We start from the raw sequence: 24107 nt of genomic DNA on the forward strand, positions 1-24107 counted from the left end.
CTATTCAGCCTGTTCACCTTCTGTTGCCTTCCAGGAGCTTCTGGGCTTGGCCTGGCTCAGGTCTACAAAGACGCCAACCCCTCGGACCAGGGCAACAGCCAACAGCAAAAGAATTACCCAGAGGAGAGGTCTTGGGTTGCAGCTCATGGTGGAGCCTGCCAGACAAAAGGGACCTGAAGGATGGCAGGGCTGGGCAAGGGCCCCTCCAACTCTCTTCCCAAACCCCAGCCCTTGGTAATCACACTGGGCAGAGCTGAAGCTGCCCTTTTGCAGATGAGGTGGACCGTGGCTAGCTTAGCTTAGTTCTCCAATGAATTCAGTTACACCATCTCCTGCCCTCACTATAGCCAGAGCTTCCCATTTTGTCAGCACACCCTGGAGGGACAAGGCCTGAGGGGCCTGCCCACAGCCTCATACCTGCAGGCCCCAGCATAGACTCCCACCTGTAGGAATCCTCAAAGCCCAGTGGTCCGGGAGAGCTCACCATGCTCTGGGCCTGGCAATGTCATTGTGGTGACCTGAGGCTCACTGCCATCCTGCTCCCTACGTGGCTCAGAAGCCAGGAACAGGCCTGCAGACATGAAAGAACAAAGAACTTCCCTATTTTGTCCTCCACCCTGGACTCACCTGCAGCCCCAGAGCTACATGTAGTCCAGTAAGTCTTCAGCCCTGAGGGGCAGCAGGCAGAGGTGCCGCAGAGGAAGTAAACCTGGTGGGATGAGGATAAGGGCAAGGCATGGGGCTGGTTTAGAGCCATGGGCATGAAGCACTGAGGCAGGGACACGGGGTCTGGAACCCAGCCCAGGTCCACACTGCTGCCGGCCAGGCGGGAGGGAAGAGATCCGGGCATACTGACCAGCCCCAGTCCCACGAGGTACAGAGTCATAGGTGCTGCTTCCCAGTTTGGAATCTGTGCCTCCCTCGTCTGGATGGCTCACGTCTGCAGTAGTGGACCCTGCGGGAGGGAACCGCTGTGCCGTGTAGAGCCCTGGCCCCGGCCTTCAGAGTCCCCCTGGGAGGGCTGACTTGCTCCCTTTGGCACCCGACAGATGGGGAGAGGGGATTCCGAGGACGTGGTGTTAACTGGGCAGCAAGAGAGCAGATGTCTAGCGCCCTCTCTTCCTGGCCCTCAATGACCAATGACTGGGGGGCAGGATTGGGGGGAACGGGTTACCATGGCTTCCGAAACACAAAGCCACGGGCAGCTCCCAAAAGGTGTAGAAGCAGGGACTTCCCTGGTGGTCCAGTGGGTAAGACTCCACGCTCCCAGTGCAGGGGGGCCGGGTTTGATCCCTGGTCGGGGAAATAGATCCTGCATGCATGCCGCAATGAAGATCCTGCGTGCCGCAACTAAGACCTGGCGCAGCCAAAATAAATAAATTAATTAATTAAAAAAAAAAAGAGGAGTAGAAGCAGGAGGAACTGACCTGAACCGGCACCCAGCAGCGTAACCAACAGGTACCCCTTCATCCAGCAGGCGAGGGTCTCTTGGCTCAGGAAGAGGCATGCAGCTGAACTGGTTATTCAGCTACCCTCCCAGGTGCTAACCAGTGACATCTGTCTACATCTGATGGAATGTCATGCATCTATTTAAAATATATAGAGGGCTTCCCTGGTGGCACAGTGGTTGAGAATCTGCCTGCCAATGCAGGGGACACAGGTTCGAGCCCTGGTCTGGGAAGATCCCACATGCTGCGGAGCAACTGGGCCCGCAAGCCACAACTACTGATCCTGCGCATCTGGAGCCTGTGCTCCGCAACAAGAGAGGCCGCGATAGTGAGAGGCCTGCGCACCGCAATGAAGAGTGGCCCCCGCTTGCCGCAACTAGAGAAAGCCCTCGCACAGAAACGAAGACACAACACAGTCAAAAATAAATATAAAAATAAATTAAAAAAAGAAGACTGGGAAATATTAAAAAAATATATATATAGAGAGAGATCTGTCTATATTAAGGTGAAAGATTTATATTGTTCAGTAGAACGAAAGTTAAACAGTAGTATGTGGCCTATGGTGTCATTTATAGATTATGTAGAAAAACCTAAACGTACACTAAATGTATCCATATTTACCTTCCGCAGAAGCTGAGTTATAAAAATTCAAAGCAGAGGGACTTCCCTGGTGGCGCAGTGGTTAAGAATCCGCCTGCCAGTGCAGGGGACATGGGTTCGAGCCCTGGTCCAGGAAGATCCCACATGCCGCGGAGCAACTAAGCCCGTGCGCCACAGCTACTGAGCTTGCGCTCTAGAGCTTGCAAGCCACAACTACTGAAGCCCACGTGCCTAGAGCCCAAGCTCCGCAACAAGAGAAGCCACCGCAGTGAGAAGCCCGCACGCAGCAACGAAGAGCCAACGCGGCCAAAAATAAACTAATGAATTAAAATAAAATTCAAAGCAGAATTATGCTGAACACATCATTTCTAGAGTCAGAAGTGAGGCCACTCTGGAACACCATGCCCGGCTCAGGTTAGGGTTGATTGCCTTGACGATCTGGCATTTTCCTTCCTCCCTCTGGAGTGGTTTGCAGGTCAGGGCTCACTGCCCTGCACAGCACTCAGGACGACCAAGTCCCGTCCGGGGACCTTTGTCCGCATTAGCTCACAGGGGGCTGGAGGGATTCGGTGACCCGCTCATCCCTGCCTAGCAGACGGGGAGCAGGCAGGAGGAACACATGCTTCTGAGTGGTCCCCCACGGGCCCTCCAGGAGCCAGTGTCCAGGGGGGGCAAAGGTGGCAACGGTGAAGCGCTGGTAGTGAGAGTGGCAGGGCAGAGCTACCCTTCCAAGGCCATCATTCAGGTCCTGAGCTGTCACGGAAAGGACACCTGGGGAGGAGAGAAGTCAAGGAAGGGGAGGGGAGGGGCAGCTCCAGCACCACCGCCACTCACCTGACTGGATGGGCCACTGAGGATACTGGAAGGGGTTGGCGCTGGGAGCGGCCCAGTGCTGGTACAGCACCAGGACCAGAGTGGGGTCTGTCCTCTGCAGGAGCCAGACCTCCATGGGGTCAGACTCTTGAAGCAGCCCCACAATGGGGTGGACCCCTCCCTGTGGTAGGAACTGAAAGCCTTGTCTGCAGGTAGAGGGGTTCGTGAACTTTGGTCGGCTGTATGTCTAGGAAGTGGAGGTGGGTAGAGAAAGCACAGGGACACCGTACCCTTTTCCCTTGTCGATCTGCAGCTGGAGCCGCAGGGGGCTGTACTGGGTCACAGTGGCTGGATGGGGGAGGAAAGAGGGACGCCTGGAGGGGCAGGAAGTCACTGGCATTGAAGACACAGTGGGTGTGAAGCCTGAAGTCCCAGTTGGAGAGGATGGAGAAGAAAAGAATCAGCACATCCAGATCACTTGTACTATGTGGATGTGACATACGAGGCTTGGTCCAGGGGGGTGGATGGATGCCACCTGCAATCACCTGAGTGATATGCATCGTTGCCCCATCCTCTGCCCACCACGTCTTGTCTTCTCGGGACAGTTCGAGCCTGCTGTGCCAGGCCATCTTCTAAATGGAGAGTATGGAGCCCCCATGGGGCTGACAGATGCCCATCCTGTTCTGAAAGCTCTGTCATCTTACAGACCCGGGTTTGAATCCTATCAGCATTTACTGGCCGTTTAACCTAAGCCTCAATTTCTTCATTTATACAATGGCGCTGACCCCCTCCCTCCAAAGGCTGTGCTTAAGGATCAAGTGAGGTCACGAGATAGCGCGCTGGGGTCATCCTTGTCCTTGCAGTTGTGGCTGGTCTGCCACTGGGTCCCGTGTGCCTGGCTGGCCTGCGCGGCACTGTACACACCCGGTGCGGGGAGGGGCACGCCGGCACCCGGAGATGTTCTGCAAGAAGAACTGACCCACCCTCTACCCCAGCTCCTGAGCGCTCGAACTTCACTTCTCCTTGTGGCAGAGCCCTGGGTTCGGGCCTGGGCCGGTGCCCTTGGGGAGGACGTCCTACCAATGGAGACCAGGGCCTGGCACAAAGAAGGTGTCAGTACACACGAGTGATTCCGCCCCGACCGGAAGGCCTTTCCCCTGCGGGGCCCTCCAGCTCATTCCTGATGGCCTACAGCCGTTTCCCCTTGCGCTTCCCTTCTGTGATGAATTCTGGCTAGCTCCCGTAGCTTTTAAATTCTGATGTCCAAAGCATGACAGATTTGTCCCCCGGTCCCCCTGGGAATACATAACATTTTAAAGGAAAAGACGTTTGAACCCTGACGCCAGCAGCCTGCCCCAGCCCTCATGGCAGGAAGGGTGGGAGAAAAAGATATCTGGAAACCACTCAGTGCCAAGCACAGAATTCCTACACCCCGTGGTTACCATATTAGTTCAGGCTGAGGTTGGTGCCTGGCGCCTGGGGTTCAGAGACAGGTGTGACAAGCTCAGATGTCCTCAGGGGTTACCCCTGGCATCCTGGGTTCCTGGCTCGTTTTGCCACCTGAGTCAGCAGGTGCCGGTGGCCCCTTTCAGTGAGGGTTTCTCCCTCAGCTCCTCCCCCACCCCACCGTGTACCCTCAGAGCTTCAGCCCCAGCTATCTTCTGCCTCATCTGCGGCTTTGTAACCTCTGCGATCAGGAGGTGGCAACGGCCAGGCACAGCCCTGGCTTCTTCCTGGGGCCTGGAAGGGGACTTTTCAGCTTCTTGATGCTGCGTTTCTCAGCTCAGTTCCTGGAGGGATAAAGGTGAGGGCTCTCGAGGACTCCAGCCTGCTCAGGCCCTGCTGTGGCTTCTGCCTGCCAGGCGTGGGCAGGCCCAGTCTAATGCTCACATCAGCTCTGGTTGAGGGGCGTTGCCCCGGCCTGGGGGGCCAGTGGTGCTGGGAAGAGGTAAGTAGCTCATCCGAGGTCACACAGTGGGTGATAGCAGAGCTTGGACATGAACCCAGATGGCTCCAAAGCCTGTGCTAAGCTCACCTGTGCTCCCTTCACACCCAAGCCCGTGGCCCAGCCTGTTTGAGGAAGGTGCCGTCCCACATGATGGAACCGTGTGGCCCCATCCAGATGCCGATGTTGGACACCAACTGGTTCAGCTGGGTGCTGTCCACCTGTAGGAAGAAACAGCTGGGCGAGGCCCTCCTAGGGGGTGGTCATGGGCACCAGTGTGGCCCCCACTCTACCTGGACTGTGGTGTCACAGCAGGTGAGAGGGCCAGCCGTGGAGACCACGGAGGATCCCGCCTCCTGGTTGGGGAGCAGCTGGGGGGCGGTGCAGACCAGCTGGACATTGATTAGTGTCCTGCACACCAAGGCTGTTTCTTGGGACACCACCAGGACGAAGTGACTGTTTCTGAAGCACTGGGCAGTCACTGGGATGAAGGCAGATCAAAGAGGAGGGTCAGGGCCTTGGGGTTCAGGGTCCAACGTAGACACGGTGCGGGAAGGGCCTGGGCGACCGTCAGCATTTGAGGGCTGGCCTCGGAGGGGAGACCTGGCTTCTCTCACTGCCCTTTCTTGCAGTGGTAACTCCAGCAAAGCCTTCACAGACTAGACTTTCTCACACAGGCAACAGACAGGTGAACTACACTCTAAAAGTAGGGTCACCATTTAATTTATCATCCGCGCTGGAATGTTCTAGATCTACGGGTAGGGGTACATGTAAAGATAGATTAACTGTTATCAGGCTGGGGCAGGTGGTCAACACATCTAAAGATCTCTTCTGCGGTCCATTCTGCGGGCCAGGCTCTCCTGGGAACGGGGCGTGGAGCAGTTTCATCACTGGTGGGTGGGGTGGGGGAGGAAGCCCTCCTATTCCTTCAGCATTCAGGGGACCAGGGCCTTGCTTGGTTTGGAAAGTGGCACCTGTGTTGTCATAGTAACAGGACCCTCTCTGGTGTTGTCATGAGAGCAGCCAGCTGACGGGCTACCTTTGAACTTCTCACTCTGCGGGGGATGTGCCTGGAGGCCACCTGGCACTGTTCCTGAGTCAGAGGGTACCTAGGGCTGGGGACAAGCGTGGTGAGGACACGAGAAGGAGCCACGTGGGCTGCAGACCTCCAGGGAAATGGAGCCCAGCAAAGGGCTGTCAGTCCCCCCGATCCTCAGGAAGGCTCCCGACAGAGTGTGCGCGCACGCAGGACTCCTCCGTACCTCCGTAAGCTGGCTTGTCAGCGGCTCCCCACCGTGTTCCAAGGTGCCCCGCGGGGGTCAAGAGCTAGGGTGGGGTGGGTGGGTCCAGGGACAGTGAGGCAGAGGTTAAATGGGCTAAGCTGTCCTCTGGGGGTAGGGCGGAGGGGATGCGGATGAGGGTCAGGAAGTGAGAATGTGGTGGGTGGTGCCAGGTGGGAGTCTGGAGTCCAGGTGTGATCAGGTTTGGAACAGATCAGAGTGACCACTGGGCAGCACAGCTTCCATGAACACCCTCAGGTGGGAGCGCTCATCCTACAGGAGAGAAGGCGACAGGGCAGCAGCAACCAGGCAGAGGAGGGATCAGTGCCCAGGACTTAGCCTTTCTTACCCACCAGCCCGCTGAGTGGCCTTGGCTTCCGATGTGTCCCTGGTCCTTGAGGGGCCTCTCTAGCCTGACACTGTGTTAGGGCAAGCTGGTTCCCAGCCGTGGGGTCTCCCCCAGAGCAGGGAGATCCCTACCTTCTCCAGCACAAGGCAGTCTTTGTAATTGGCAGAAAAGACCGCGGGCCCCTGGGGCTCGGCGGTCACCCGTGATGGCAGATGCAGCAGCTGTTCACCTCAGACGGGTTCCCAAATTCATCTGGAATGGGGGGAGGGGAGACAGGGATGGAGGGAAGGAGTCACGGATGTTGAAGGGGGAAGCCAGAGGCCGTTGGACTCTGCTGAGAAGACCCCCCACTCAGGAGAAGTGCCTTCTAGAGGTCTCCTGGGGCATTAAGGCCGTTAATACCACCGTGGCTGTTACCTATAACAAACAAGGAGAACAGACAATTAAATAATGTGGCCTCCTGGCTGGGATCCTAAAACAGAAAAAGACCTTAGGTAAAAGCTAAGGAAATGGACTTGAGTTATAACAATGTGTCAACATTGGTTCATTAATTGTAATAAATGTACCATTCTAATGTGAGATGTTAATTACAGGGGGAGCTGTGTGGGGTATATGGGAACTCTCTGTGCTATCTTCTCAGGTTTTCTGTAAATCTGGGACAGTTCTAAGAAATAAAGTCTGTTAACAACAACAAGCCTGGTTCACAGACAGGGGCGCTTCCCACGCACCCAGCAGGGTCCCAAGGCCTTGCTTGTATTAGCTCATCAGGGGCCGTCCCCCGAGGGAGGGGCTGTCCCCGTCCTCAGTCCTCATCTCCTGGAAGCCTTACCGCAGGGTCTGGAGGAGCCCAGCTCAGCCAGCGTTAGTCCCCACAGGTCGTTTTAATTCATAGCAGCGGGGAGAGCATGTGGCTTGGTAGTCAGAGTCTGGTTCCAGTCCAGGCCCCTGGTCACTTTCTGGCTATGACCTGGGACACATCTTTTTTTCTGAGCTTCGGTTTCCCATTTGTGGATTGGGGTTGATATTGCTTACCTCGCAGGGTGACGGGAGACTGAAAGAGACAAATACTGGGGGTGATAAGTCATTTGTGATAATGACTGAACACCTGGTAGTGATCAACTTTTACTGCGATTAGCGCCGAGGTGGGGAAGCTCTGTGGGTGAAGGGCTCTGGGAGCAGAAGCAGGTAGAACCTGCGAACCCAGAGGCAGGGCAGTTTCTGGAGGGAAGTCTGCCTGAGCAGAAGCAGAGGCGCCAGTGGGCACATGGGGTGCCGTCGGGGGGGGGAGCGGTATTGTGCCCAAGCGGAGGGAATCTGGGGGGTGGGGAGGGCAGGGCATAGAGAGGTGGGGAAACATCGCACTTAAGCTGGGCTGGGAAGGGAAGGAGATGTGGCTGGAGCGGGACAGGGGCTGGTGAGGTGACCTTCCTGCGGGACGATAGGAGGTTTTCAACTTTTTATTTTGAATTACTTCCATTCTTACTGAAAAGAAGTTCCATATATCCTTCACCCAGATTCCTCAAACGTTAACTGTTAACTTCTTTTTACATTTGTTTCAGAGCTCACCTTCTCTCTGATTGTATGTATGTGCGCACACACATACACACACACGCAATTTCTTCCATGTAGCGTGAGAGAGTTGGTTGCAGACGTGACTGACTCTGAACACCGCTGTGTGGATTTCTTAAAAAACAAGCAACCACAGTCAAAAGATCAAAATCAGGAAATCAACATTGGTATGACACAACTGTCTAACCTATGAACCTTATTCAATTCACCTATTGTCCTCATGCTTTTACGGCAAAGGAGAAAGTTTTTTTCCCAGGCCAGGTCCAGTCCAAGGTCAGGATCATGTTCCTTTGGCCTCTTCCAATCTGGGACAATCCCTCTGTCTGTGTCTTTCATAGCGTGAATATTTTTGAGGAATACAGGCCAGTTATTTTGCAGCATGGCCCTCATTTGGGTTTGTCTCATGTTTCCCCCCGCTTAGATGCAGTTTATGCATTTTTGGTGGTGTATGGGTTGCTAGGGCCACCATAACAAAATACCATAGTCTTGGTGGCTGAAACAATAGAAATGTATTTTCTCACGGTTCTGGAAGTTGGAAGTCCAGGATCACGGTGTCAGAAGTCTGGCTTCTTCTGAGGCTTCTCTCCCCTTGACTTGCAGGTGACCGCCTTCTTGCTAAGCCCTCACATGTGCGCATACACTCCTGGTGTCTCTTTATGGGTTAAAAATTCTCCTTCTAAGGACACCGGTCTGATTGGATTAGGACCCACCCTAATAGCCCCATTTTAACTTCGTCACTTCTTAAAACCCCATCTCTAAATACAGCCACATTCTGAGGTACTGGGGATTAGGGCTTCAATATATGAATGGAGGCACAGTTCAACCCATAACAGGCAGCAACACCCCAGAGGTGATGTTGTGTCCTTCTAATTGCATTCAAACCGGAGGCTCATCGTACTGGCTTGTCCTATTACTGCTGATAGATCTTTGATCACTGGGTGAGATGGGGTTGGCCAGGTTTCTCCACTCTTTGTAAATAGAAAGTATATTATGGGGAGATATTTTGAGACTACTTAATTATCCCGCCTCTCAGCAAACATTCACCCACTGGTGTGCTGGTTCTCCAATCCATCATTCCTTCTGTCAATACATTGCTTCGCTTTCTATTGTAACAGAGAGCTTTCCCTGATGGGGGGTTTTAGGTGCCAGGGAGAGCACCAGACAGAGGAGTTGAGAGGCCTGGATTCTATCCTGCATTCACCTCTCAGGAGCCAGGGGAACTTCCCCATCTGTAAAATAGGCATGGAATTAGATAATACTCAGGGAGGTGTTTTCTAACGGATCACGGACCTTACTCATGAGGAAGGCATCTCTCCCAAGTCCCTGGAAAGGCAGAGAAAGAGCAGGGGAGCTTCCTCATGGCCAAGGGCAGAAGGATGCCTTCGAGAAAAGTGGTGCTGAGCTGTCCTGGAGAGAGCGAGCCCTGAGCCCTTGGTCATGACTCTACATTCTTGCAAAGACTCACGGGCACCAGAGCTCATCTGCCCGATGCTGGGTGGCCTCAGCCTGCAGCGGCTTGAAGCAGGGTTTCAGTTCCCAGCCAGGGATTGAGGTCAGGTCACAGCAGTGAGAGCGCTGAATCCTAGTCACTAGACCACAAGGGACAAGTGGCCAGTGACAAAGCCCTGGCCCATCAGCTGTGTAGAGACGAATTTCCATATAGAGATGGAAAGTAGTGAAACAAGTAAAGTGTTTATTAGGAGGGAAAGGGTTACGTGTGGATAGACACACGGACGGGCTGAGAGAGAGAGAGTCATGCCCTTGTGATAGTTTGAATCACTTATATGGGGCATTCCTTCCCGGTTTCCTTTGGCCAATCATCTTGCTTTGCTCGGTTCTGAGGCCGTATTTGGTTTATCTCAGAGTCCTCCCGTGCGTGCACACGCATCTCTTAGCCAAGATGGATTCTAGCGAAGAGGGCTATGGGTAGCTTGACATCACTTACTATGAGATGATGCCCCCTCCCTTTTGACCTCTGAGGAGCCTTTCTGCACATGTACAGTTGGGAAGGACTCCTTGACTTCAAGAATGAGGAATATTTGGTCTTTTATCTCTTTTCTGGGCACGGCTCAGCTATTCTTCTTCTTTTTTTTTTTTTGCGGTGCGCGGGCCTCTCACTGTTGTGGCCTCTCCCGTCGTGGATCACAGGCTCTGGACGCACAGGCTCAGCGGCCATGGCTCACGGGCCCAGCCGCTCCGCGGTACGTGGGATCTTCCTGTACCAGGGCACGAACCCATGTCCCCCGCATCGGCAGGCAGACTCTCAACCACTGCGCCACCAGAGAAGCCCTCAGCTATTCTTTTGCTCCTCATCTTGGAGTATCTGTCCGCAGGCGACAGACTCTGGCTGCTCAGCCCGGGGCCCATCTATCTCATGCCTCAAGCCTGAAGCTCCAATGCTCACCCACTAGAGACCTTGGGAAAGTCACCTACCGGCTTGGTGACTCCATTTCCTCATCTGTATAATGGGGCTAAGAAGGGTACATAACTTGTAGGGTTGCTCTGAGGATTAAATAAATAACCCATGTAAAGCACTGAGAACAATCTGCATGTGGTAATCATTTGAACGTGATAGTGATGAAAACCACCATTATTTTTTATGGTTGAGGAGAGAGGGTCAGATCAGGGTGATTTGACTTGGAACCTTGGCTTCCCTCTTGGCCTCTTTCTAAACCTCAGTTTGTTTATCTCTTTCTCACCTTTTTAAACTTAGTCCTTTTTATTTTTGAAAATTGGACTTGAGTTTCTGAATCTGTAAAGTGGGATTAAAAATAAGGTCAAGGGTCTGTCCTTGTGGCACAGTGGTTAAGACTCCACGCTCCCAATGCAGGGGGCCCAGGTTTGTTCCCTGGTCAGGGAAATAGATCCCACATGCATGATGCAGCTAAGAGTTTACATGCCACAACTAAGGAGCCCGCCTGCTGCAACTAAGACCTAGTGCAGCGAAATAAATAAATAAATATTGAAAAAAAAAAAACGTCAAAATCACTGAGGTGCTGAGAATTCCGCGTCAGTTCTCCACCGCATCTGTTTGTTTGTTTTTTGTTTCCTTTGCTTTTGGTTGCACCACAAGGCAGTGGAAATCCCCTGACCAGGGATCACGGATCAAGCCCGTGCCCCCTGCAGTGGAAGTGCGGAGTCTTAACCACTGGACCACCAGGGAAGTCCTCACCCCATCTGTTCTGCTAATAAAAGCCAGGGATGGAGGGAGGGTGCCAGTGGAGGAAGGGGCCTTTCTAGGCTGCAAAGACAAGGCTGACGGGGAATGGGATACTGTGATTTATGATAAGAAATATATATTTGGTTTTTGTCCCTATCCTGGCAGAGCTCCTAAACCTCCTTGGAATTTCCTGGGTGGAGAGCAAAACAAAGGTGTCTTTTGTTATGTTGCTGAGGTTCCTTTAGGAAGGCACCGAGGGATGGGGGCTTGCTGCCAAGGGAACCAACCACATGGTTAGAGGATTAGAACACATCCCCCCTTCCCCACCTCTTGGGAGGGAAGAGGGGCTGGAGATTGAGGTCAATCACCAACAGCCAATGATTCAATTAATCATGTCTATGTAGCGAAGCCACCATAAAACCCTCAAAGGACAGGGTTCAGAGCTTCCACATTGGTAAATGTGTGGAGATATGGAGAGGGTAGCACCCAGAGAGCACGGAGGCTCTGCGCCCCTCCCGTACACCTTACCCTGTGCATCTCTTCCACCTGGCTGTTCCTGAAAAACCTTTCTCTGAGATCTGTGAGCTGTTCTAACAAATTAATCAAACCCAAGGAGGGGGTCGTTGGAACCTCAGACTGATAGCCAGTTCAGATCAGCAGAAGAGGTGACACCTGGACTTGTGATTGGTGTCTGAGTAGGGGGAGGGGACAGTCTTATAGGACTGAGTCCTTAACCTGTGGAATCTGATGTTATATCTCCATGGAGATAGTGTCAGAATTGAATTGTAGGCCACCCAGCTGGTGTCATGGGGAAAAAAACCCACACAAAATCATAGGGACCAAAGCATGTACGGGAACCAGCAGGAAGCAGGTCACCTCACCCCAGGGGCCTGAAGACAGATCCAAGGGAAGCCCTAGCCATGGTCCCTGTGTCATAGGGAAGAACAAATCTGACTCCATATTGGATCTGTTTCTTTTACTTTAACCTTTGTATTCTATTGCTTTTGCTACAAGTTAATCACTAAAGGGATTTTGCCTATAAGCTTAAATTATACATAATGGCCCATCTCTGGGAACCCTGCCACCCAGGTGATGAGTGTTAAGCTAAAATCCCTTTGTTTAGCTCACAGGAAACATCCTGACCAAGCCCACCTGTGAATGGCTGTAGGAAAGAAGAAATTAACACATCCCCTCTGGAGTCTGGCTGGAACCGGGAAGTGTTTGACTTTACCCACACCCCCCCCCCCCCCCCACAAGAAAAACAAAAAAAGCCACTGAATGAACATTACTCACTGAGGGAAGACACCAAAAACAATGGGAACTATGAACCTGCAGCCTTTGAAAAGGGCACCCCAAACACAGTAAGTTAAGCAAAATGAGAAGACAGAGAAATATACAGCAGATGAAGGAGCAAGGTAAAAACCCACCAGACCAAACAAATGAAGAGGAAATAGGCAGTCTACCTGAAAAAGAATTCAGAGTAATGAGAGTAAAGATGATCCAAAATCTTGGAAATAGAACGGAGAAAATACTAGAAATATTTAACAAGGGCCTAGAGGAACTAAAGCGCAAATGAACAGTGATGAACAACACAATAAATGAAATTTCAAATTCTCTAGAAGGAATCAATAGAAGAATAACTGAGGTAGAAGAATGGATAAGTGACCTGGAAGAAAAAATATTGGAAATAACTACTGCAGAACAGAATAAAAAAAAGAATGAAAAGAAGTGAGGACAGTCTCAGAGATCTCTGGTGAAACATTAAATGCACCAACATTCGAATTATAGGGGTACCAGAAGAAGAAGAGAAAAAGAAAGGGACTGAGAAAATATTTGAAGAGATTACACACACACACCTTTTAGTATACAAGAAGCCTGAGCTCTAACTCAGGTAAGATGATCCTTTGGGACACAAGTCCACCATCTTCTTGGTCTCCTGGCTTTCTGAATAAAGTCTCTGGGCCTTGCCCCAACAATTGGTCTCTCAGTTTACTGGCCTGTCCTGTGGCAAACAGTATGAACTTGGACTCGGTAACACCTGTGGATCCTGTTGGCTGCAGAGATGCTTCCCGAAGCTTGTGGAGCACGTTTAACAGCAGAAAGTCAGCCCTACTTATCCTGCAGAGCTGATGACAATGAACCTCAGAGAGTCCAGTCATCTGGGAAGCGCTGGGTTCTGGTGCTGGAGCACCTTCCTCTTCTTTTTTTCTTTTCCTGGTTTATTTATTTTTTACTTATTTATTTATTTGTTTAGGCTGCACCACGTGGCATGCGGGATCTTAGTTCCCTGACCAGGTATCAAACCCATGCCCCCTGCAGTGGAAGCATAGAGTCCTAACCACTGGACCGCCAGGGAAGTCCCTGGAGCACGTGCTTCTGAGTTCCAGCTCTTCTGCCCACTGGCTGAGTGACCTTGGCTGGGCCAATCAACCTCTCTGTTTTCTTCTCTGGGAGTGAGTAGGATAACAGTCCCTACCATCCTGGATTATCTGGGTGCAGCATATATATATAATGCATATAAAAAATATATATGTATATATTTTTTGGTGAGGATTAACTGGCATACATGTGGGTCTGAGAAAAGTTATTAGTTAATAATAACAGAAAGTTACTAGTCCCCAGGGTTGTACCCACCACAGGTGAAAACAGAGTCTGGGAGAATTGCATCAGGCCATGAGTAACTGGATCCAGATTGGTCACCGTGAGGAACTGGGGGTTCTTTTCGGGCCTAATCTCCAATACTAGAGATTCACTCTGTGCAGCAAACGTTCACTGAGAGCCCTCCCACACGTCAGGCCCTCTGCTTGGCTTTGGTGATGAGGAGATAAAATAGGAACTGTCTCTGTCCTCCAGTTCCTCGTGATGAGGGTGGGGAACAGTTGTGTGAAAGTTACCATGGAGGGCAGAGGTGCAGAGGCAGGGGTGTGGGAGGTAGGGTCTGAAAGGCTCAGCAAAGTCTTCCCAGAGGAGGTAACCTCTGAGCAGCATTTTGAAGGATGAATAGGAGTTCACAGAGAGGCCAAGGGAGGAAATGGTATTCTAGAGCAGGGAGCAAACAGCACAGGGGGACAGAAAGAGCCTGGTATGTACAGGGTGTGGGGCTGAAGTGATGAATGCTGACTGATGATAGGAGGTGACTAGGGAGAAGCAGAAATGAAGGTGGAGGCACAGGCAGGGCCAGATCTCTGAGGGGCTTATTGGCCATGTGAGGAGCTAAGCCTCCACCTGTGGGTGATGGTGGCATTAGGGTGCTCCACCCGGGCCTCCCACAAGGTGTCATGTGAGGTCCTGCCCCTCTGCTGTGTGTGACCAACTCCAGGGCCTCCCAAGTATGGGAGGCTGGAGGGTTCCAGGGCATGCCTCACCTGCTTCCTGTTGTGCATCTCACTTCCTGTTTTATTGACTCTTTAAAGAGGCCAGAAAGGAACATGAAAGCCTGCTTCCTAAGGCAGGGCCTGAGGGAGAAAGCCCTTCTGGGCTTGGCCCCAGGGCTGGAGGGTAGTTGGCCCATTCCCTTGACTGTTCGTTAAACACACTTGATGCCATGATCATTCTCTTGGGAGCCGAGAGACACTGATGATAGCAGAAAGGGGTCTTGCCGTAGAGAATGGACTTGAGGACAGGGGGAGGGGGAAGGGGAAGCTGGGACGAAGTGAGAGAGTGGCATGGACATATATACACTACCAAATGTAAAATAGATAGCTAGTGGGAAGCAGCCGCATAGCACAGGGAGATCAGCTCCGTGCTCTGTGACCACCTAGAGGGGTGGGATAAGGAGGGAGGGAGGGAGGGAGACGCAAGAGGGAGGAGGTATGGGGATGTATGTATATGTATAGCTGATACACTTTGTTATAAAGCAGAAACTAACACACCATTGTAAAGCAATTCTACTCCAATAAAGATGTTAAAAAAAAAAAAAAGAAAGAAAGGGGTCCTGCAAGATGAGTGGGGGAGGGAAGAGGCATTCCAGGCAGCAGCAACAGCGAGTGCAAAGGCTTGGAGGTGAGCCGAGGGGAAGGGGGCAGGGACTGGTGGGCGGTGTGCTGGATCCCGAGAGGACTTGAAGGCTGCTTTGGGAGCCTGGACAGTTCCCACAGGCAGCAGAACCCCGCAGAGCTCTGTGACGCTCTGGTTCGTCCCCTCCAGGGCAGTACGTGTGGTTGATGGGGAGACAGACCTGACTTTGGCTCTTTCAGGCTCTGACGTCAAGTTGCAAAGCCATGGAGAAGGCTGTGCCTCAGGGACTATGGCCTGTGCTCTGGGGGTGGCTGCATCTTTCTCCAGGTCCTGGGGGGGGGGGGTCACTGGACAGCCCCCCTCCCCCCCTCCCAGTGCCACCAGGACCCAGCTGCCGCTCCCTGCTCTGAGTGCACCAGAGGCAAGGAACCCGAGTTCTCCATCCCAGCCAAACCAGCAGCAGCAGCAGCATGCTCTGGGGAACTTGCCGGGAATGCAGATGCCCAGGCTGCACCCCCATACCCGCTGGATCGCATGCACTAGGGGTGGGGGACCCAGCAGTCTGGACGTCACAAGCCCTCCAGTAGGTTCTGAGGCACATTCAAAGTGGGACTGGCTGGTCTGTTTGCCAAGGCCCTGATCACGCCACTCTCCTCGGGACTCTGAGCGCCACGCGGGCCCATCTGGCAGCCTGGGTGTCCTCCTGCCTCCCCGACACTGCAAAGGGCTCCGCTGGGTTCTCTGATCGCATCTTCTCCCCGAGGCGCCTGTCCTCTGCTTTCAGCCAGGGAGCCCCAGCTCAGAGTCCGCACGGCTCACGAGACTTTTTCTCTCAAGTGTCTGGTGCGGAACCCCAGTGCTCGAGATGCCTGACATCCGGGGAAGAGGCACATCCTCCCCGTGCCCCGCCTCCCCCAACTCCAACTCCTTCCCGCCCAGGCCACCTCCATGTGGAGCCTGAGGGACTTGTGTGGGGGGCAGGTTTACACCGTGGGAGTGCAGCCAAGGGCCCTACAGGAACCAACATCCCTGCCTCCTTGTTTAGAAAATGCCTTAGGGCAGCTGCTCACCTGGAGTACTTTCTTCGTTTGTTTTAGTAACTTTTCATAAATTGTCCTCCGGGATGGTTGGGAGACAGTCACCACAGTGATTACAGGATTGCAAACGAGGGTTGGGGGAAGGGGCAGAGGAGTGAGCATTGCAGGTGAGCAGGGCCAGCCATCAGGGCTTGTGCAGAGTGTTCACTGCTCAAGGGTACCTGGTAGAGGAGGTGAGGGAGGGCTGAGAGCCAGGAGCAGGGCTGGGCCCCACCCCAAGCCTGATGCCCTAGAGCTAAGGTATGTTACAGGAGGAAAGGAGGGATTCTTTTTTTTTTTATTTTGGCCGCACCACGTGGCATGCGGGATCTTTGTTCCCCGACCAGGGATCAAACCCCTGCCCCCTGCATTGGGAACATGGAGTCTTAACCACTGGACTGCCAGGGAATTCCCATGCGGGGATTCCTTCTAAGCCCAAAGAGCAGTCTGTGCACCACTTTGGGGCAGGGACCGTGCAGAAGGAGCACCTCTAAAAAATTCATATTTTATTGCTGTGAAGTTACTTGCCCAAGGTCACCTGCCACACTCCGCTGCCTGCATGGCCTTAGAGGATGTCTATGGCTCAGCAGGTTGGGTGTGGAGGCGGGTGGATGGGGATGAAGGTACTTGCCCCAGAGTGGAATGGAAACACCCACCTAGGGAGCGCTGTAGGCACTTGTCTTCAGAAGACGGAGACGCTCCGTCACTCAGAGGAAAGGGGACATAAACCTAGTGCTACTGATTTGTTTAATCAAGGCTCTTACTGATCCTCCGTCTTGGATGACAGTGAGCAACAGTTTCCCCGTCACATTCTTCACTCAGGATTGCAGCAAACTTATCCAGTGCCAGGCCCAGTATTAAGTCTGTACCAAAATGGAAGAGCTTTGTAGAGTCAATCCTGTGGGGGTGCCCTGGCCCTGATTTGGGGGTACTGAGTTCTTAACATGTTTTGAGTATTTCCTGGTTGCTGGGATGCTGAGGTTGGAGGAAAGGTCCCAGGGAGCTTGGTCAGCGAACAGGAGTGAAGACTGAGGGAACAGGTCAATGCAAATGTATACAGTTCAATCATCTCATCCGTGGGCTCTGAGCCCAGCCCATTTTCTTCTTTTTCTTCTTCTTATTGGCTGCACCACATGGCTTGTGGGATTTTTAGTTCTCTGACCAGGGATCAAACCTGAGCCCTTGGCAGTGAGATCGTGGAGCTCTAACCACTGGACTTCCAGGGAATTCGCAGCCCATTTAAAATAAAAGCTGTATTGCCTTTTTCCTGCAGCCTATACCCATTTTTCCCCAAGAAGGAAGACACCTGATTTTTTATGACTACCTACCGTGTGCTGGATGCTTTGTGAATAAGGACACCTCACTCAGCCTGGGAGGTGACACTGTCGCTCTGGTCACAGATGGCCAAGTGGGGGCAGGCAAGGGGAAGTGGCTTACCTCCCAGCTGGGCCTGCGGGCAGCATGGACAGCCAGGCCTGTGTTCTTACCACGGCCCCGCCCTGCCTCCCTGGCCATAGAGCTCCTGGAGCCCCTCACAGACGGGCCCCCCATGCTGCCCGGGCACATGGGAAGAGCTGCACCAGTTTCTTTCCTGAGGGTGATGGGGTCAGGGGTGGGCAGTCCAGGACAGTGGAGAGACGGACAGGACACCCTCCTCCTCACTTCTCCTACACACCTGTCGCTCTCAAAAGCACCCCCCATGCACACTAGGGCTCACACGTTCTGGCTCACACCTATGTCCCCATGTGCACTTGTACTTGACCTTGGGCTTCTGCAAAATCTCCTTCGTAAAGGGAGGTAGGATGAGCTGGGCTGCCGGCTGTTACATCCAGTCCGCATCAATGGAGATGGATGTTACTTGAACACCAGTGTGACAACTCACTCTCTAGCTGTCCCCGCCTCCCCCCACCCCACCCCTAAATACACACACACACACACACACACACACACACACACACACACACTCTGGGACTGACATCTATTTCCTCCCTCAGCCTCCCTCCCCTGCCTCTGCCTGCCCGCTGCCTCCAGAAGCTGACAGCCTCTGGGGCTGGAATCCTGTGCTCCCTCTGTGCCCAGGTAAGGAGACGGTGGCCCCAGGGCTGGGCAGCCTCAGTGCCCTCTCTGGACCCGGAAGAGAAGGCACAGTTTTATCAAGGGAGAGGGCTGTTACCAGCTAGGATGGCAGAGGGTTGGGTTTACCAAAGACTGGAGGGGACTTGCTGCTCTGTGGAGGAAAGGACTACATTTTCCTAGGGAATAACTAGATGCCAGGCGCAGTGGTCAACCATTAAAGCTTCTCTTTCCAGACTCAGGAGCGATCTGGGGGGAGGGTTACACGAGCAGTCTTAAGGTAAATGACCCAAGTGCACCCGGCCAGGAAGCCGAGGAGCTGGGATTCAAAGCCAGGTCTCTGACACCAAAAGCTGGTGCTCTCTCAGAGAACCCCAGCCCACTGTCAAAACAGGACCTTCGCTGCTGGGCTCCCTGAGAACCCTGGGAGGCTGGAGGGCAGACTCTGTCAGCCAGAAAGCCCATACTGGGTGCTTTGTGAATGAGGACACCTCACTCAGCCGGGTAGGTGACACTGTCGCTCTGGGCACAGACAGCCAAGTGGGGCCGGCAAGGGGAAGTGGCTTACCTCCCAGCTGGGTATGCGGGCAGCATACTCGGTCCCCAGGGCACAGCAGGATGTGCTGAGCATCCCCATGGGACTTAGATGGGGCTAAAGGGAATGTTTCAGCGAAGAGAGGGTATGGCTCGTGTGTGTTTGCTGGGAGTGGGGTTCTCTCCCTTCCACTGCAGCTGAGGGACGCTGGGCAAGTTGCTGTGCTTCTCTGAACCTTTGTTTCCTCTTCTAAAAAATGCGGTGTCACAGGGTCATTGTAATGTAATCACTCTGCAGGCTCTAGAGCTTGGGAAATGCGAGCACTTTCAAGGAGCACAGGGACAACAGCTCCCCTCCCCACACCTGCGTGTCCCCAGCTCCAAGCGGCTCACCTGCCAAGGAAATTCTAGTTTGTTATCCGGCACCCTCACCCTACGAAGGACCGTGGTCCCTGGAGAAGGGTGTGGATTTTCTCATCCTGGCCAACAGTGCCTCCCGTGGAAAGACGAATACTGAACACCTCCACTTTCCTTCTCTTCTTTCTCCGTCATCTCGTGCTTAGAGCAGAGGTAGAGGAAAGAGAACAGGCTGAGTGCTGAACTGTAGTTCCTCCACATGCCTGTGTTGTTCAGGGAAGCTTTGGGTAAGTGATTTAAACACTTGAGTTTCAGTTTCCTCATCTGCAAGACAGGATGGAGACAAGTACCAGCAGTTTTCTTCTAGAGCTGTAGCAAGACAGTACCTATGTAAAGGATCCACCACAGTTCCTGGCATGTCACGGGGGGCCCAGGACAATCGGAGTTCCCACCCCCTGCTGTCGGTCCCCACCTCCTGCAGGCAGCCTCCCACCCTGACCTCCTCTGCCCTCACTGATCTCCACTGGCTCCACATCAGATGGTCTCAGGTTATTTATTATTTTTTTTAAAAATAAATTTATTTATTTATTTTGGGCTGCATCGGGTCTTCGTTGCTGCGCGCGGGCTTTCTCTAGTTGTGGTGAGCCGGGGCTACTCTTCGTTGCGGTGCACGGACTTCACATTGCGGTGGCTTCTCTTGTTGCGGAGCACAGACTCTAGGTGCGCGGGCTTCAGTAGTTGTGGTGCGCAGGCTCAGTAGTTGTGGCGCGTGGGTTTAGTTGCTCCGCGGAGTGTGGGATCTTCCCAGACCAGGGCTCGAACCCGTTTCCCCTGCATTGGCAGGCGGATTCTTAACCACTGCGCCACCAGGCAAGTTCCGGCCTCAGGTTCTTGATGAGGCTGTGGGTCTGCACATCTGGCCAGGGGCTGGCTTCTCCAGCGCTTAGCTGAGTAGTCGCTCAATAAATAGCTGTTGAATGAGTATGAACAGGGCTGGGTTTCCTGGGGCTGGCGGAGCGCCTGTGGCTGCCCCTGAGCAGGGGAGAGGTCTTTTGGCCCTCCTGGGCCTCCGGAACCCAAACCTGGTAGTTCCTTCTGCCCAGCTCTCTCCCTGCTCTTATCTTATTTCCTCTTAAACTACCAAAGGAGGGGCTGGCTCCACTGTTTGCAGTCAACACACCCAACCAGCCACCACTCTGGGAGGAAAGGCCCACAGGACGATCTGCAGAGAGGCAAGGTCCGGGGGTGCCGTGGGTGGGTGCGTGGGCGAGTCATCCCTTAAATGCACGGACTCCGCCTTCCATTCCCATCCTCCAGCCCAGCTGAATCCTCCTGCCCTTCAGGGGCGCCTCGCTCACACCCCAGTGCTCTGGGGATTGGGAAAAGGAGCCCTTCGTGGCCTGACCTTGGTTCCTATTTCTCCAAGTGATCTTAGGCCATCTGCTTAATGATAATCACAACGCCGTTGATGCAGTGCTTACTGCATGCTTAATCCTGCTTGGAATGCTTATATATATTATTAATTCATTTAATTCAACAACCAACAACCCTGTGACCTAGATCCTGTTATGACTGCCATCCGTGTTACGGAGGAGCAAACAGGCTCAGAAAGGTTAAGTGCATTGCCCAAGGTTGCACAGTGAGCAGGTGGTGGGGCTGGGATGTCATCCCCCCCACCTCACTGCCCTTGCTCAACTTCACTGATCCCCAGGGGCCTCACCTGTAACTGTCACGGGTCAGAGTCACATCCCCTGGCCAGGGTCGCCCGTTGCCTGGCACTGCCCGCCACAGTGCCTCTTTCTCTCCGCCGCAGAGCCCACGATGTCGCCCAACGTCACGATGAAGCCCCTCTGTCCCGTCCTGGAGCAGATGAGCCACCTCCAAAGCCACAGCAACTCCAGCATCCGCTACATTGACCACGCGTCCGTGCTGCTGCATGGGCTGGCCTCGCTGCTGGGCCTGGTGGAGAACGGACTCATCCTCTTCGTGGTGGGCTGCTGCATGCGCCAGACCGTGGTCACCACCTGGGTGCTGCACCTGGCACTGTCTGACCTGCTGGCCACTGCCTCGCTGCCCTTCTTCACCTACTTCCTGGCCGTGGGCCACTCCTGGGAGCTGGGCGCCACCTTCTGCAAGCTGTACTCCTCCGTCTTCTTTCTCACCATGTTCACCAGCGGCTTCCTGCTCAGCGCCATCAGCCTGGACCGCTGCCTTCAGGTGGTGCAGCCCGTGTGGGCACAGAACCACCGCACGGTGGCCGCGGCCCACAGGCTATGCCTGGCGCTCTGGGCCCTGGCCGTGCTCAACACCGTGCCCTACTTCGTCTTCCGGGACACCATCCCGCGGGTGGACGGGCGCATCATGTGCTACTACAACGTGCTGCTCCTGAATCCCGGGCCCGACCGCGATGCCACGTGCAACTCGCGACAGACGGCCCTGGCCGTCAGCAAGTTCCTGCTGGCCTTCGCGGTGCCGCTGGCCATCATCGCCTCGAGCCACGTGGCCGTGAGCGTGCATTTGCGCCACCGCGGCCGCCGGCGGCCCGGCCGCTTCGTGCGCCTGGTGGCGGCCGTGGTGGCGGCCTTCGCCCTCTGCTGGGGGCCCTACCACGTGTTCAGCGTGCTGGAGGCGCGGGCGCACGCGGACCCGGCGCTGCGGCCGCTCGTGTGGCGCGGGCTGCCCTTCGTCACCAGCCTGGCCTTCGTCAACAGCGTGGTCAACCCGCTGCTCTACGTGTTCACCTGCCCCGACGTGCTGCGCAAGCTGCGGCGCTCGCTGCGGAGCGTGCTGGAGAGCGTGCTGGTGGACGACAGCGAGCTGGGCGGCGGGGGCGGCAGCAGCCGCCGCCGCCGCCGCACCTCCTCCACCAACACCTCGGCCTCCTCCTTCTCGCTGGGCGGCCGCCGCCTGTCCCCGCTCGGGCCCGCAGGCCTGCTCGGCTGGCTGCGGGGTGACCGCGCGGCGCCCCCGCAGCGGGACCGGGCCCGATCCCAGGACGAGCGGGGCCCCCTGAACCGGGCGCTGCGCACCACCTCGGCCTAGGAGGCACGGGCCGGCGATCGCCAGGCTCCGACCATTCTCCCCCCGCCCCCGGGAGGCAAGGGCAGGGAGCGATCGCGCGCAGCAGCTTCCCCAGCGCCCGGACGTTTAGTTGGAGGCTAAGGAATCTGCACGTTGAAGCGCCCCACGTGACTCAGTGTATCCTTTGCAGAAACGAAGTGAGCTAAAGCCGTGCTTCTCAAACTTTCTTAGGCGGGAGTCACCCAGGGATCCTGTCTGCTCGAACGGGCCGCCGGGCGGGCGGGTGTGCTGACAATCTGCATTTCTAACAAGCTCCCAGGAGGCGATGAGACCACACTCTAAGTAATGCGAGGTTAAAACCCTGACATCTCAAACTAGGGTAGTGGACGCCCCGAGGTACACAGGACGCATCTCCCTGGAGCCGTTTGTAGCAGGTGATGGGTGGGGTGGATTTTTACATTAAACCAGTGATGTCGTTTTGGAGCGGAAAGCGAGAGATGAAGAGTTTGGGAAGCGCTGTTCCAGCCTAACCTTCCCGCTTTGGTCATTTAGTTGCGCTTTACTTAACTACACGCTTTATCCCACAATCTCCAGGGGCAGGTTCTATTAGCCCCACTTTTTACCATGTGCAAATTGAGGTGTGGGGAGGTTAGGTAACCTGCCCAAGGTGCAGAGACTGAATACCAACCATTAGGCATCACCTGCTCAATTACTATTTAGTACATGAAAGGGCACCCCCCACATACCCAAGGTCCTTCAGATAGCAGCTGCATGGGAGCCCCCATCTCTACCTGTTCGACCCAGCATTGTCCGAAGTGGAAAAAGCAAGGGGTGCTATGGTCAAAAGTTTGGGAAGCCTGGGCTAATCAAAGTGCAATGCACATCCTTATTGAAGGTCTTTAGTGTTTGGATGAGCCCCGCAACCTCCGTGACCACAGCCGGTGATATTTCCTAGCTCATCTGACACGTGTGCCAGCCTACAGTTCCCTGGGCCGCCCTCTGAGCAATGTTGTCCCTAGATCTGTGCAGCACCCACCTCCCTCCCGGCCGCACGGGGCTGCAGCTCTGACCCTCAATTTGTAGGTGTGAGGGGTAACTTACCATAGCATCTCCACTCTACCATGTCTGTTTAGCTCAGCAACCCAGGGCCTGGTGCAGAGTTGGTGCGGTACACGTTTGGTGGATGGAACGTCAGTGGAAAGCCAGGGGAGAAACTCTCCTGGGATCTTGGTCCAGTGTTCCCTGTGCCACCACCTGCAGCTGGGCTCCCAGCGTTTACTCTCAGTACCAGGCAGGGCCCGGCCCACAGCAAGTGCTTGGCAAATGGAGCAGTCCACAGACAGCTGGCTGAATGGACATCCCTTCTCGACCTCGCCTATGCTCCCTCCTACCTGCTCCCCTGCTTCACCAGGCACTTGGCGCCAACTGACACACAGTACATTTTACTTGTTTATTATGTTTTCTCCATCAGAATGAAAGATCCTTGAGGGCAGGGACTTTTGTCTGTATTCCCTGGTACCTAGAATTGTGCCTGTACACAGCAGGCCTTCAATAAATATTTCTGCTGTAGACTGGATGGCATGAGTTAATCAGATCTCTGGGGCTTCTGCAGAGTCTGGTACAGGAAAGGGGGAGCTAGAGAGACCCTGCCCCCTGCAACCTCCCCATTTTAACCTTAAGTGTTGAAAAGTGGGGCGGAGCTGGATTCAGTCTGCTGGGTGACAGGGTCGGTGGGATGCAGAGGGGGCCAAAGCAGCCTTTGGGGAGGTGTGTGTCAGGGGGAGGTGGATTCCTGACTTCCGGCCTCCTGGCCTGGGTTAGACCCAGGACTCTGAGACAGAACATACATATTTTGGGGAGTCACCCGCCAGTCACCAGCTCCCTGAGGAACCAGAAATTACTCTTCGTGGTTTGAAGGCACTCGG

The 24107-nt window shown here is 54.2% G+C and overlaps 2 protein-coding genes across 2 annotated transcripts; one reads left to right on the forward strand and one right to left on the reverse strand.

Moving 5' to 3' along the window:
* On the reverse strand, nucleotides 1–18907 carry ZP1 (zona pellucida glycoprotein 1). The gene is given in 21 exon segments (XM_007472297.1): nucleotides 1–155; nucleotides 418–489; nucleotides 492–524; nucleotides 628–709; nucleotides 2599–2769; nucleotides 2772–2800; nucleotides 2803–2819; nucleotides 2879–3042; nucleotides 3145–3214; nucleotides 3216–3344; nucleotides 4957–5027; nucleotides 5100–5287; nucleotides 5781–5804; nucleotides 5807–5839; nucleotides 5842–5915; nucleotides 6219–6307; nucleotides 6309–6359; nucleotides 6567–6637; nucleotides 6640–6687; nucleotides 7468–7486; nucleotides 18839–18907. Coding segments are annotated over 21 exon segments (1659 nt in total).
* Nucleotides 18195–22207, forward strand: PTGDR2 (prostaglandin D2 receptor 2). The gene is made up of 2 exons (XM_007462195.1): nucleotides 18195–18276; nucleotides 20975–22207. The coding sequence occupies exon 2, from the start codon at nucleotides 20983–20985 to the stop codon at nucleotides 22201–22203; it is 1221 nt and encodes a 406-aa protein (XP_007462257.1). The 5' UTR covers nucleotides 18195–18276; nucleotides 20975–20982; the 3' UTR covers nucleotides 22204–22207.
* Nucleotides 22208–24107: the final 1900 nt, after the last annotated feature.

The sequence above is a fragment of the Lipotes vexillifer genome, unplaced genomic scaffold (assembly GCF_000442215.2).
Source record: "Lipotes vexillifer unplaced genomic scaffold, Lipotes_vexillifer_v1.1 scaffold1129, whole genome shotgun sequence".
In the NCBI taxonomy this organism is placed as follows: Eukaryota; Metazoa; Chordata; class Mammalia; order Artiodactyla; family Lipotidae; genus Lipotes; species Lipotes vexillifer.